Consider the following 14488-nt stretch of genomic DNA (forward strand, 5'->3'; position numbering starts at 1 on the left):
CCTAGTATGGGCCTAAAAGGCCCCAGGTATGTAAATATGGGGTATTCACAATAAAGAGTTATTATACTGAAATGCCTGTAACATAAAAATATATGAACAACTGGAAATGACTAACAACTATATAACTGAGGAATACCTAGAGTTTCAGAATTCTAAGTAAAGTAATCTTGCAGTAAAAAGAAAAAAACGAACAGAGCGGGCCTGCGAGGCCCCAGGTATGCATTCTAGGGTTAATAAGCAGCAACCAGTGTCCTATACTTACCACTGTCCCTAGGGACTCCAACTATAGGCTTTTGCCCTAGGTCCAGCTTAGGGCTGACTACATCTGGTTTATCAGGAACATAGGGATAATATAGGGAGGATCCTGTCTGCAACTCATAATAGTGAATGACATTTGGGAGGTAGTGGAATTAACTCCTCATCTAAACACATTGTTGCCTCTTGACAGTGTCCCTGTATCCCATGTTACTAGAAGTTTGGGCACTGCTTGCTTGTAATTTTAAATTTCTTCACTGAATCGGTCTTAATAAATATGCAATAAAAGTTACATTTTATCCTATCACCTTGGCCCAGGTGGATAAAAAGGGATTCTTTGGTCGCAAGCCGGGCGACCTTTTGGTAAAATTTGTCATTGGTTGTTACCCTTGTCCACCTAGTGCTTCTAATCCTGTAGGGTCCATTCCCCCCCTCAATTGGGGGCTTGTTTTTTTTGTCCAGTAAAAAGAAGGATCACAAATTCAGGTTCCTCTGAACAGAAGGAATTGTCAGGCCTGGAGCCGGAGCTACAATGATAATGCAGATTTGCCCACCCCATCCAATCCCTCCAGTAGTCTCAGGCAGTGCTGTTGCTTTATAGAAGTTAACCAGAGATTGAATAGCTTGATTGATTTCTTCCAAAAACAGCACCACACCTGACCATGGTTTGTAGCAGTATTGGGACTCAGGTCCAATAATCTCTATCCAGCAGAGTTGCAATACCGACACAAACCATACTCAGGTGTGGCACTGTTTTTGGAAGAAAGCAGCCAAGTTTTTCAACCTCCTGCCAATGCTTTTAAGATAGCACTGAGTGCGGCAAGTCCTTGGCTGTATAAGAATCCATGAAGATGCCTTGTGTCCTCTCTGGTGATGGCCTGGGTGCCCACAGAGAGAGCTCAGAGTACCACCTCTGGCACCCGTGCCATAGGTTCCTCACCACTGCTATATGTATATTTAGATTCAGCAGTTTGGCTGTGGTTTCTACAACCTCCACTTGTGTTCCTAAAACAACATAATGCCAGATTTCCTAGAAATCAAAAGTTATACAGGTTTAATGTTAATGCAGCATCTTGTTATCATACCTGGGCAGGGTGCCATCTTGCAGACTTGGATTGTTTCAGGCTTCTCGCCATCACACTGCCCGATAACATTATCACTTGCTTTGCACACAACTTGGCGCTGCTGGATACCCTCTCCGCAACTTGATGAGCACTATAAAAGCCAATGAGATAACATCAATCACAGCTTGTGGAAGTGTAGAGATTTACTTCAGAGAACGCAGGATGTGAAGTATGATCCAAGTCACTGGATTCTTACAAACAGACAACAGATGCACCACAACCTCCCTGGAGTCTCATAAATAAATATAAAGAATATCTGTAAATGAAAAGCACATGTAGAGCAGCAGAGTCTACATGTATACTTAGTTTTTTGCCAGAATTATTTTTTTTAACTAAATATTTACTTTCGTATACCTACATGTATTAAAGTGGCTTTGACGTCAGAGAGGAAATTGCACATCTGTAATACAGATACAATTATTGTGCTCTAAATAAGATAAAACATGCCAGAGGTTTTCTCATTACAGTCATGTGGACAGTAAAGGAGCTAAATGGGTATGGTGTCTTCATTGGGTCACAGTGTTTTACTGATTGGCAAGGATCAGAGTCAGACTCTCAATGATGAGACATTCTAGAAAAGAATTAAAGAGTAACTGTAAAGTTTTTTTTCCCCCTCAAATCAATAGCTTTTAGGATGTAAGACAACTTTGTCTGTTATCATTGTTACCTATATCCAGTAGTTTCTTCGCTATACCCCTCAGATTACCTAAGTGCTGCAGTAGCTGCTTAATCTACCTGTGCTGACAGTCCCTGGAGTCCATATTATAAGCAAACTCTACAAACTGGATGATTTCATGGGAGGGGCTGCTGCTTCCTGCTCACAAGGGAGGAGGTCATGTGACAGAGATCTCTCTGTGTATGTAGCAGAGCTGAATGTGTTCCAAGACTGTAGATACACATGTCTCCTGCACAGAATAGTGAGGTAAAAGATTCCCCTGATCCCTATCAGTCCCTCCATCGCAGTCTGTGATTCTATAGAACTTTCTCTGTCTCTCTCCACTCGTCATGCTGCACCCATCCCCCACCTTGTCATTGGCAGTATCAGCTCTGTGCAGATAAGCTATTAACCCTTAGTAACTTATGATTTCTAACACTTATTACATGTTCCCTGCTCCTACATGTGATGGAAGCTGCCAGGCTGGTCGCCATATACATCCTGTATGTGCACTGTGCAGTGTTCTGCTGACTTACTTGTGGGAAACTAAATTTAATGCTACATTACTTTGAGAGAGAAAACAAGGCATCAAGGGATTGGTGGGCAAGCTAACTGGCCTCAGCTCGAGAGCATAGACAGACAGACATTAGTCTCCGCCCACTTCACCGCTGGTGAGTGATTTTTGTCAAACACTTTCAGAATAGAAAATGCCATAACTTTGGAAAGAAAAGGGAGAGCAGCACTTAGTAGGCACTAATTAAAATAAAAGAAAATGACTGGAAAAGGTCCATCACCTACGAGCTACTTAAGCCTTCAGGTTCTATTGTATCATTGATAAAACACTGATGTCAGAATGTAGAATAACCCCTTTAACATAAAATTGAATGTACTGTTTTCATATAACACCTGTCTCTTACACAAGTCAGAGAGGAATTCATGTTAAGTAGTCAAGTTTAAATGAGTGAAAGGGAACCTGTCAGAATAAATTGACCTAATAAACAACTATCAGTATGTTCCTCAAGCAGATAAGCACATTTAGATAATGTTTCTTTCATGGCCCATTGTGGTGGTATTATTAAGAAAATCTACTTTGAAGTGTGATGTAAATTGGTTATATTTATTTCAATTGCCTTTGCTCTGTGATACGACAGTGCAGCATGTTTTCTGATTTAAGTTAAGGATAACCACAAACTGAAAATGAGAAATAATCCTCTTTTTATGGGTATGAAAATCAGGCTTAAATGCCATAGAGACTCCAGATATGTGTACATGACATAGGCCAAGGCTAAATGTTTCAAGCGTGGAGACTGTGAATTTACTGTTGCTGACCTATCCTTATGATTGGTCACTTATAGCAAATTGGTGAGCAAATTCATCACAGAACCAGTTAGATAGGTGAGGTGTAGCGGCACTCCTCACTGCATATTGGTCATTCTTTGTCACTTCAGTTTCATTTTATTTAATTCCAAGGAAATTGCTTTAAATACTATGCAAGTGATAATATATCTACAATTAAGTGAGCTTCTACCAAAGCTACAAGATCTCCAATAGATTGTCCTCACATCCTCTTACCTTACGATTACGATACGATAGGTACGATAGAACATGCTTGGGACTCACTGCCTAAATATGCAACATAACCAGTAGTGGGTTATAGGCGGTTTAGGTGGTAGCCTGGGACCTGAGAATTCTACGGGGCCCATGGCCACCTAAACCCCTGACCAAATGTAATACTGAGTAGGACCTACAGCCATGGAATCTACATACATATGTTCCTGCTCTCAATACACATGTACACAAGAGCCATTTAAGGACCTTTTGAAGGTCCTCCACAGGATCTGAAAACATAGATTGAAAGCAGGCAGAAGGGAAGCTTGATTCCAATAACATATGTAGGAAGTGAATTCCAGACTTGTAGGGGCTATGATATTGACACAGCCCAGAGCATATGGCAGTCTTAAAGGATATCTACCACCAGGATAAAGGATTGTAAACCAACCACAGTTGCATACTGGTGTGTGCCCCCTATGTAAGGTTATGCTTTTCTTTTAGTTTCTTAAAACCTTGTTTTTATGAAAGAAAGGTTTTAAAAATTATGCAAATGAACCTGAGGGGCTTAGGCACGATAGATATCAATGTGAATAACATCCTCCAATGAAAGATCTAATTTCTATTCTACAACTTTCTCTGATTGTATTGCTGTAAAACCACTAACCTGTGACCAGGCGCCTGTCCTCCACTGGGCAGGACATGGTATGCGGTTGCATGGCCTCCTTGGTTCTGGGCGTTCAGCAGTACAGTACTTGGTATGGACAGTACGATTTGTGCCATTTTGAAGGTGCTGGATGCATTGGACCACTCTAGTTTGGACGCCCAGCTTGCCACAAGTTTTGCTGCACGCTCCCCACTCATCTGCTACCCATCTACAAGGAAAGTCAGATATTTGTTTTTGTAACTCAATAAACATTTTGGAATAGTGCTCTGCGGCCTCATTATACAGTGTATGACCTAGTTAGAGCACTGCAGTATAAATAAATGTGCAATGCATCATTCTGCATTTAGCCCAAGTCATTCTGTGATTAATTTCAGCAGCTTAGCAAGATGGAAACAAGATGTCAGTGAGTCTAATATCTTTTCAGTACAAGCCTTCAGAAAGCCATGATGATAACCAGATGCAATGAGGTAACCTAAATAAAGCTGACCATTAAAAGGTGCATGTAAATGAGCATTTAGCCACAAGTCACAGAAAAAAGAAATTCTGTGTTCTCTCCACTATGGTTTTACAAAATCTAACTGAGTAAAGTTAAAAAGATTTTAAAGTAGTAATGGTGAACCTTTTAGTGACCAAGTGCCCAAACTACAACCAAAACCCACATATTTTTTGCAACGTGCCAATAAGGCAATATCACAAGTAGGCTTCACTCGTATCATCGTCCTGAATACACCAGTACAATAGAAAGGAGAAATTTGTATTATTGAGGTCCTCTAAACAGGTAGAATCACACTTGCTTTCATTCCAATGCTTCCCAGGTTCCTTACCACTGTAATTCATGGTCTCCTTTAAAGGACATCTACCATCAGTAAAACTGATGATACACACGTCCTACTAACCAGTTCCTGAGGAACTATTTTTCTCAGGATTTCTTTAATAATAACTCTAACTCTATCTATGAGATTTTGGAAATATAGAGTTATAAAAATTATGCTAATCAGTCTGGGGCGCTCAAGCTGTGTCACCCGAGCAGCTTGTCTTTTAATTTATTCACTACCTCAAGTCCACCTGGTCCCGATCATCCACAGAGCTTCGGACCAGGCAGGACTTGTATCATAACAGGCTAGTGAAAAACTTAAGATGAGTCGCTCTGAGGTGCTCTGGGAATGTTTATTACTCTATATAATTTTGAAATCTCAGCATATAGAGTTATAGTAAAAGAACTTCTGAGGAAAATACTTCCCCAGTAACTGGTTAGCAGGACACATTTACCATCAGTAAAGCTGATGGTCTGCGTCCTTTAAAGGAAATCTATCACATCGATGCATTACTTCTAAGTCAAACACACTTACATGGTTGCGTGTGCCTCCTGAAACTAGATTTAATCTTCTTTTTGTATCTAACAGCTTAGCTTTTGATAAAAACGTCTGTTAATATTGTGCAAATCGGCCTCAGGGGCTCTTGTCATGCATGGCAATTGCAGCTAATATCACTGTTTTTTGGCAGAGGAGGGGAGGAGGCGGGCAGAAATGTCAAATGAAGTGCAGCCGATGAAGCCAGACTGGAGCCCCTGAGGCTTATTTGTATAATTCTAAGCTATTAACAGCAAAAAGCAGTCCTTTTAGTTTCAGGAGGCCAGAATGAGTCAAGTTTAGTGGTTGCAGGGATAGTGTAATTTCAGAAGCCCCTCTCTTTAGTTCTTTTGTACCTACAAACAGGATTGGAAATATGAGATTCTTATTTTTAATATGACTCAAAAAGCATTTTTCTAGGTACCACAGAAGCAAAGGTAGGGGCTTCTGAATTGGCACTCCCCTTGCAACCACTATACTTGACACATCTCATGTGAAAGAGCCACATTTGCCGAACTTAGGAGGAGATGTTTCATAGGCAAATAAAAGAGGGAATACTAGAAAGCCCATTTCTAGCAAAACCTGCCTGGGCTTGTAGTTTAGTGGGGTAAAACATGGCGACAGCTTTCCTTTAAAGGAAATCTACCATCAAAATCAAGCATGGTAAACCAAGGGCACCAACTCGTATATCCAGACACTGTGACTTCTTATATTTGTTATCCTTGGCTTCCTTCTAAAATCAACTTTTGGCCTGCTAATTGGCCTGATGGACTACCTTCTTTCTCACCCTTTCCCGGGATTCCTCAGTACTTGTGCAGTAAATAGTAGATTTCCTTAAAAATAATAGTTCCTAAAATCTGCGGTTTTGCAGAAAACATTTTTGATAGTATTGGCTTTATGATGAAATTAAAAACACAATTTTTAAGATCATGTTACTAACTTGTTCATACCCTGGCTGGGAGCATTCGTGCAAGTTACATCGCTTACGAATAGGTTTTGGTTTTTTGTTATTGTCACACAGAGTTCGTTGAACCATCCTGTTGTCACTTTTCCTTCGACATCCATATTTTGTATATTGGATACCTGGGAGTTGGAAAAATATAGTAATTATGAAATTAAAAGTATTTTTACACTGTTACATGATCTAGAGCTATTGATACTGGTTATTTAATGGGTTCATCCTGATCTCCGAAGTTATCCTACTACAAATAGTGATAAATTGATTTGTGAGGGGCAGACTGCTGGCACCCCAGAGCTCTTGAGAGAATTGAGGTCCCGTTATCACTAATGGGTGCCTATGGGAGTGGTCGGAGATGGCTACTCTTTATACTTGGCTATCCCAGCAGTCCCATACAATATAATGAATTGACATGCATGTCCTGACCTGAAACCTAAATAAATTTCCAATTACCATTACCCTTATAAAAAATAGGTGGACCATTGTACAAGCTGTACTCCTCCTGTGTCACCTTTTCCTCCTCATAGATTGTAAGCAGGGCCCTGCTTATATTCTTTACTCTGACCATGTTATTGCTCTGTTACAGTGGGTATGGAAAGTACTCAGAACAATTTACATTTTCACTCTTTGTTTCATTGCAGCCAATTGCTAAGTTAAAAAAAGATCTTATTTGCTCATTAATGTACACTCTGCAGAAATGTAGATATACCGTATATACTTGAGTATAAGCCGACCTGAGTATAAGCCGAGATCCCTAATTTTACCACCAAAAACTGGGAAAACCTATTGACTCGAGTATAAGCAGAGGGTGGGAAATGCATTGGTCACAGACCCCCCCCAGTATATAGCCAACCAGCCCCCTATAGTATACAGCTTGCCCCCAGTAGTATACAGCCTGCCCCCAGTAGTATACAGCTTGCCCTCAGCATTAAAAAAAAAAAAACTTATATACTCACACTCCGGTGGCCCCGGTGTGCAGCGCTGCTCCCCTGATGTCCGCACATCTCGTCTTCAGGCTTCCGTGCCCGTCTTCTTTCTTCTGCTGGGCGCCGTCATTGCTCTCTCCCGGCCGGCTCCTAGTATGACGCGCCGCTGCTGACGCCATACTAGGTGCCGCCCGGGGGAAGAACATGGCGGCGCCCAGCAGAAGAAAGAAGACTGACACGGAAGCCTGAAGATGAGATGCACGGACATCAGGGGAGCAGCGCTGCACACCGGGGCCACCGGAGGGTGAGTATATAAGTTTATTATTTTTAAGTGTTTTTTTTACTTATTTTTTACTTTATTGACTCGTGTATAACCCGAGGGGACGTTTTTCAGCACATTTTTTGTGCTGAAAAACTCGGCTTATACACGAGTATATATAGTATTTGCTAATTTATTAAACAAGAAGAACTAAAATATTGCATGATAATAAGTATTCAGTCCCATTGCTGTGACACTCGTATTTAATTCACATTTCCTTCTGCTCCTCCTTCAGATGTCTCTACTTCCTCATTGAAGTACAGCTGGGTTTGATTAAACTGATTGGATTTGATTAGGAAATGCACACACCTGTGACCTTACAGCTCAGGGACAGAATTGTAGCAAGGCACATATCTGGCCAAGGTTACAAAAGAATTGCTGCAGCGCTCAAGGTTTCTAAGAGCGCAGTGGTTTCCATAATCCGTAAATGGAAGAAGTTTGGGATTACCACAACTCTGCCTTAACCTGGAATCTAACCAAACTAATCAATTGTGAGAGAATAGCCTTGGTCAGAGAGGTAAAGAAGAACCCCAAGATCACTCTGACTAAGCTCCAGATATTCAGTAGGGAGATAGTTCCACAAAGTCAACTATCACTGGAGCCCCTAACTTGTTGGGGTTTTATGGTAGAGTGTGCCGGCGGAAGCCTCTCCTCGGTGCAAAACATATGAAAGCTGCTTGCAGTTTGCAAAAAAACACATGATGGACTCCTAGACTATGAGATCTAAGATTCTCTGGTCTGATGAATTGAAGATGGAACTTTTTGGTGTTAATTTTTAAGTGGTATCTTTGAAGGAAAGAATGTGGCCATGTACAGAGATATGCTGGATGAAACCTCTTCCAGAGTGCGCTGGACCTCAGGCTTGGCCGATGGTTCACCTTCCAACAAGACACTGCCCCTAAGCATTCAGTTAAAATAACAAAGGAGTGGCTTCAGAACAATTCAGGGACTATTGTTGGAAAATGGCATCCACCAATGTTCACCTTCAAACCTGGGGGAACCGGAGAGGATCTGCAAGGAAGAGGCAGAGGATCCCCAAATCCAGGTGTGAAAAACTTGTTGAATCATTCCCAAGACGACTCTTGGCTGTACTAGCTCAAAATGTGCTTCTACTCAATACTGAACAAAGGATCTGAATACTTATGACCATGTGATATTTCAGGTTTTTCTTGTTCGCAAAAATATATACATTTCTTTTTATTCTGTCAAGATGGGTGGCAGAGTGTACATTAACCAAAAAAATTTTTTTTATCTTACCAATTGGTGTACAATGAAATAGTGAAAAAATTAAAGGGGTTCAAATACTGTCAGACCACGCTGTATGTCCTATTGTGTTTGTATATGTCTGTATATCTGATTGATCTATGTAGCGGTGCAGAATATGATGGCGCTATAGAAATAATAATTTATTTTTATTAATATGCTTACCCCCGCCACATGCTTTGGAACATTGGGACCAACTTTTTAGTGCCCATTCATAAGAATCCATCTCCTCCAGTAGGACATTATTATTACCAATCATTGGTAAAAGGTCTTCATGAATAATATATTTGTATGTAAGGCTGCTCTTAAGCTCTTCATCCTGAGGCACAACCTTGAATGTAACAAAAACATGTCATGATAGATATTTGTTCTTTATTGAGTTTAATGTTTTTTGTTTTTGATCATAATTTGATCCATTTATATTTTTACAACCATATCTACCGCATTTCTTTGATGTAAAATTGCAAAAATATGAATAAAATACATTGGAACACAAATTTGGAAGTGTAACCTATTAACTTATATACTAGAAATGACATCTATACTGAAATATTAACATAAAAGTAATCATCATCAAAACATTTTGTGTACAAGAAACATTTATCATACATATGACAAAGAATATGGAATTTCTGAGATTTTAGCATGGATAAACTAGAACAGATTTGCTTCAGGCACTTAGAATGAATGACGTCAAGACATTTTAGAGCACTTCCTTTTGAGCCAATCCTTCACATGTAAGTCAGTGATGGAGGTTCATGGGCTGTGAACCATGAAAGGCAGCAGGTCTCTTTAAAGGGGTAGTCCCATCTGGGCATTTACATTTAATTTCATTCATTTGCCATACGTAATTTCTTCAATTGGATGTTATAAAAAAAAAAAGTTCCTGTGTGAAGATAATTTTTCATAAATGTAGTCATGTTGTCCCTTAGAAACGTAATGGCTTCCTTGGATTCGACCACCTCACTTTTTGGCAGTAGTGGCCAGAGATGCGCTATTGAGCCCTGCCTGACTACCTGGCTTCAGCGTTCATTACCACAGGACGGCTGTGGGACCTGCAGTAACTCCCAGACATTTAATATACAAAAACTTTTTGTTTCTTTGTGCAATCACTTCAACAGAGGTGGCCGTATCTAAGGACACAGTCTTGTTTCTAAGGGACCATATGACTACATTTATAAGAAATTATCTTCACACAGGTAAATTTTTTTAACATCTAATTGAAGAAATATATATTTATGGCAGATTAAACAAAATGTAAATGCCCAGAAGAGAATACCCCTTTAAGGATACAGTGGCCCACATTTATCAGAAATGGTGCATTCAGTTTGCCTGTAGAGGGTGCAGTGTGTGACAGATTGATGAAATGTGTTGCAAGTTCTTCATGAATCTGCCGCCGCCTGCACTGCTCCAGGCAGAGTGCACAGACTTTTTTTTTGTGCACCTTTAACATATGGCATACAACACATTTCTGTCAGACACAGTTATCATTTCTGCATGATAACTGTGTTGTACAGTCCCACTGCGCAGTGGAACGCCCTTTTCATTGCAGAATAGGGCAACTGTGACACACTCCTTAACCCCTTAACGTGCAAACTTGCTACGTCTTTAAGGCTCAGCCCCTTTTTTAAAAAAAATCCGACCAGTGTCTATTTGTGTCGTAATAACTTTTTAACACTTATCAAACTGATTTTGAGATTTTCTCGTGACACATTGTAGTTTATTTTAGTAGTATAATATAGTATGTATACATAGTATAATTTTGATTTGGTTGAGTTTTTTGTGATAAAAATTCAACATTTTAAGAAAAATGTGAAAAAAATAAAAATTTTCTGACTTTTTTAGAAGATTTATATTTCTAGTAGCAAAGTTCTCAAATTGCGTGCACTACTACCTCCTTCACATACGGGGTGCGCTACTACCTCCTCCACATACGGCGAGCACTACTACATCCTCTGCATATGGCTTGCACTGCTACCTCCTCTGCACACAGCGTGTACTACTACCTCCTCCGCACATGGCGTGCACTACTACATCCTCCACAGACCAAGTGCATTACTACCACCTGTCGATAGCATTGGTTTTTAGCATTGCTTCTGTAGCCTAACTTCACGTCATGTCTCTCTATAACACATCTAATGTTATAATTGTTTGCCCTGAAACATGGTGCACCATAACAAATCATTCTGGAGAACAGATTTGTCAGTAACCAGACTTTGTGAGCTGCTTCTGCTGTACTTTTAGGGTCCTGTAAGAGGTTGAGGCCTATGTCCACTGGAGTTTCTTCTGGTTCTCTCGTGGGCCAGGCCAACGCTGAATAGTAGGATGCACTAGTACTTAGAGGGCTATTCAGCAGCAGTACAGTTTGTTACATGAGATTTATTACCCTCTGCTGTTTACTTACCAGAATGACTGTGGTACAGCAAATATAGTTGAATGTTTACTATGTGATAGAGGTATAGATCACTTACCAAGACCACAATAGGCTCATGTAATGGTCCAGTTGTTTTCACAGTTTTCTTTCCATCTTCGACAGTGTATTCCCACTCCAAACCAATTTCTATAAATGTTCTTGATTTATTATCTTTGCCCTTAACATTCAAAATGAAATTTCCACTGGCTTGGTTTTTAATAGCTGTAGGAATAATATAACAGAAAGAAGCAAGTGAATATATTGAACTCTGTTCACATTGACTGTAAGGACAAATCTGAGTGTTCAGAGCATACAACCAATGTAAGTCATGACCCATTAAAAGACATGATACATTAGAACAAATAAAATTTTTACACAACAAAGTTAATAAATTGCAGCCACTTTTAGGTTTATACAGCTTCCACTTGGGATTTTCCAAAAAAGAAAAAAACCATAGCCAATGCTAGGGTATGTTGTAAAGTGATGAAAGATGTGCTATGTCTTCGCACCCTGGCTCTTCCTAATTTGAAGATGTGGGCTTATTTATCCACAGACAAGCATTTCCTTCTCTCTACTTCGTTAAAGTTAGGCCAAACCCTACCATTTTTTTCATCTTGCAGTCATAAATTATGACCCAGCAAATATTGAGAACTAAAACGGCTCCATTACCTCGACTTCTATCCCTAAACTTTTACAATTTTAAAACATTTGAACAGTCGAGCTGCATTTTCAACATCTTTAAAAACATACCACTAAACATACTAGAACTTTCAGAAATAACTTATTTTTGTAGACTACTGTTTTTGGAAGTCATTGGATTCTCTTACCAAGATTGTTGGAAGACACTTCTGTCTCTTCTATTTGTATGTGCCTGGCTCCTGCTGGAATCTCAAACATTTTTAAAACACCAGCTGCAATAAAAATAAAAATTCTTTACAGAGTCTGGATTTAAGTAGCCCTATATGTATGTTATGTGGAAATATACAGTCACTGAAGTGTAAAGCCTAAATAAAGACAAACTAGTTCTTAGGCTGGTGTGTCAATAGTCTGTCAACAGGCCCGTCTTTTACGTCTAGGCTTTTCAGGGAAATATGCAAATACATTTACCAAGATAGGATAAGGAAAACATTTTCAGAACTTCCTAGCAGCAGTCCTAGACCTCTCATTTAATTCCCTGTGCTGTAGTATTACTGGTAAATAGGTTTATAAACAACTTTTTGAAAATATAAATTCATTAAATTGGACCTTTTACCACATGCTCCTACTCCAAAGCGTTGCATCATTTATTCATGCATTGTTCCTCTGATTCCAGCCTGGTTGGATTTCTTCTATAGTTTCCACCATTTTTGAGCAATCAATTTCAATATTTTGCGCTCTCTACTGTCAGATAAGTGGTATCAGCCCATTTAAAGCCACCCATCTGACAGTAAAAAAAGACTAAATAGCATTGTTTTATGGTAGGTTTATATAAATTTGGGGTATCATTGCAGTTATCTTAGTTTTCTGTCTTCAAAATATCTTTATTCATGCAAATTTTTAATTTTTGGCCAAACCAACATCTTCTCTTCAAGACAGTTGACTTGCTCCAGATTTTTAATGGGAATCCAGATGTAATAGAAAGATCTTTTTTAAAGAGGCATTTTTAAAAGTCACAAATTTAGGCACAAAGTCATTCCAATCCGCCAATTGGCATATTAGAGCCAAATTTGAAACTTTTTTGCAACTTATTAGTCGAAAACTTCCAAGTCCACTTAGACTTGATCACCTCTGGTGCAAGAAGAAACCATCAAAAGCTTTCCAATATGCTTTTTAGACATTCAGTCAGGTGGGTGTTTCTGGGCTGGAGCTAACTGTACCACACGGTCCCGATCCGCTAATAATAACTTAAAATTATGATTACTTGAAAATGGTGAGAGCTAAAGACAAGTCCCAACTTTGTTTTAATCAGCAGACCAACCTCTATTGAATTTGTTGGAGAAGATGTATATAGCAATGTATAGTGCTAGACAAATATGCTAATATTGCTCCAGCCATAAAGGGCCTATAGCACTGTGTTACAGGAATATACAAAATATGATAAAGTTGCACTTACAAACACTTGTCATTCTTTGCCCCATGCGCCCCTCCTCCCTTTATCCTGCAATAACATTTCTTACCAGGTTGCTTTGGGGATTTCACTAACGTTCCCTTCACAGTTCGACAGTGAGAATTATCACCTCCGCAAACCCCACACTTATCATCTTCTTTCAAGGAGCCAGTTTCCTTGTCACATCCGAAGTTCTGTAATATAAAGTAACAAGATAAGAGAAGAGCCCTCTAAGACAAATCCGGTAGGATAAGGGATGAGTGTCACAGAACCTGGGTAAAGAGTCCTGGAGGAAGCTGCTTTATCCTACTTCACCTGTTCTGTAGAATCATCAAAGATAGCCTTTGTTAGATGTAATTAATATATAATTGCTATTATAGGCATATAAGGTGCAAAAACAAAGAGGAAGTCAGAAATTAAACAAATATATCTGCTGTGTAAGAAAAATTTGACAGTGATAGTATGTATATTAGTAGGTATATGGCCCCTAATATGTATGAACAATACCAATACATCGTGTTTATTACATAATTGCATTCCCCATTATTCTAGATAATTCTTTGTTAGACCTTTCATGTTGTGTAAATTATGAGTAGTTATCCAGTTGAGTGTTACCAGTGAAGGTATATGTCCAGAAACTGTCTGATACTGCCCAGTCAGTGATGATAGTAATGGACAATGCAGGAAACTACTTTTAATTTTCTAGAAGAACCTCCTCATTAAGTTTTAAGAAAGACTGATCTACAGTTTTCCTCTTTAACATGACATATAATTTCTTTTGGTGCTGTAACACTTCCATCCATTCAGAAGATGGCAAGAAAACTTTTGACAAAATGTTATAGTGCAGTACTATAAATGAATAGTGCAGATGAAAGCATAATATACTTTGAAATCTATTAGTCTGACTTTACTTTTCCCCTGCCTT

The 14488-nt window shown here is 39.2% G+C and overlaps 1 protein-coding gene and 1 long non-coding RNA gene across 7 annotated transcripts in view; one reads left to right on the top strand and one right to left on the bottom strand.

Moving 5' to 3' along the window:
- LOC140106189 (uncharacterized) overlaps nt 1-14488 on the top strand; it is a 296249-nt gene that overhangs the window by 135155 nt on the left and 146606 nt on the right. The gene's annotated exons all lie outside the window — the stretch shown is intronic.
- ADAMTS14 (ADAM metallopeptidase with thrombospondin type 1 motif 14) overlaps nt 1-14488 on the bottom strand; it is a 103557-nt gene that overhangs the window by 13194 nt on the left and 75875 nt on the right. For 3 of the 4 annotated variants that reach the window (XM_072130453.1, XM_072130452.1, XM_072130454.1), the window contains exons 14-20: nt 13634-13757; nt 12305-12388; nt 11536-11699; nt 9230-9395; nt 6549-6681; nt 4250-4457; nt 1341-1470 (exon numbers count right to left, since the gene is read on the bottom strand). In XM_072130453.1, the coding sequence (XP_071986554.1) occupies nt 1341-1470; nt 4250-4457; nt 6549-6681; nt 9230-9395; nt 11536-11699; nt 12305-12388; nt 13634-13757 (1009 nt within the window). Of the gene's footprint in view, nt 1-1340; nt 1471-4249; nt 4458-6538; nt 6682-9229; nt 9396-11535; nt 11700-12304; nt 12389-13633; nt 13758-14488 lie in introns of those variants that run through there. The other variant, XM_072130455.1, reaches the window with a different exon arrangement.

This window comes from Engystomops pustulosus, chromosome 11 (assembly GCF_040894005.1).
Source record: "Engystomops pustulosus chromosome 11, aEngPut4.maternal, whole genome shotgun sequence".
Classification (NCBI taxonomy): domain Eukaryota; kingdom Metazoa; phylum Chordata; class Amphibia; order Anura; family Leptodactylidae; genus Engystomops; species Engystomops pustulosus.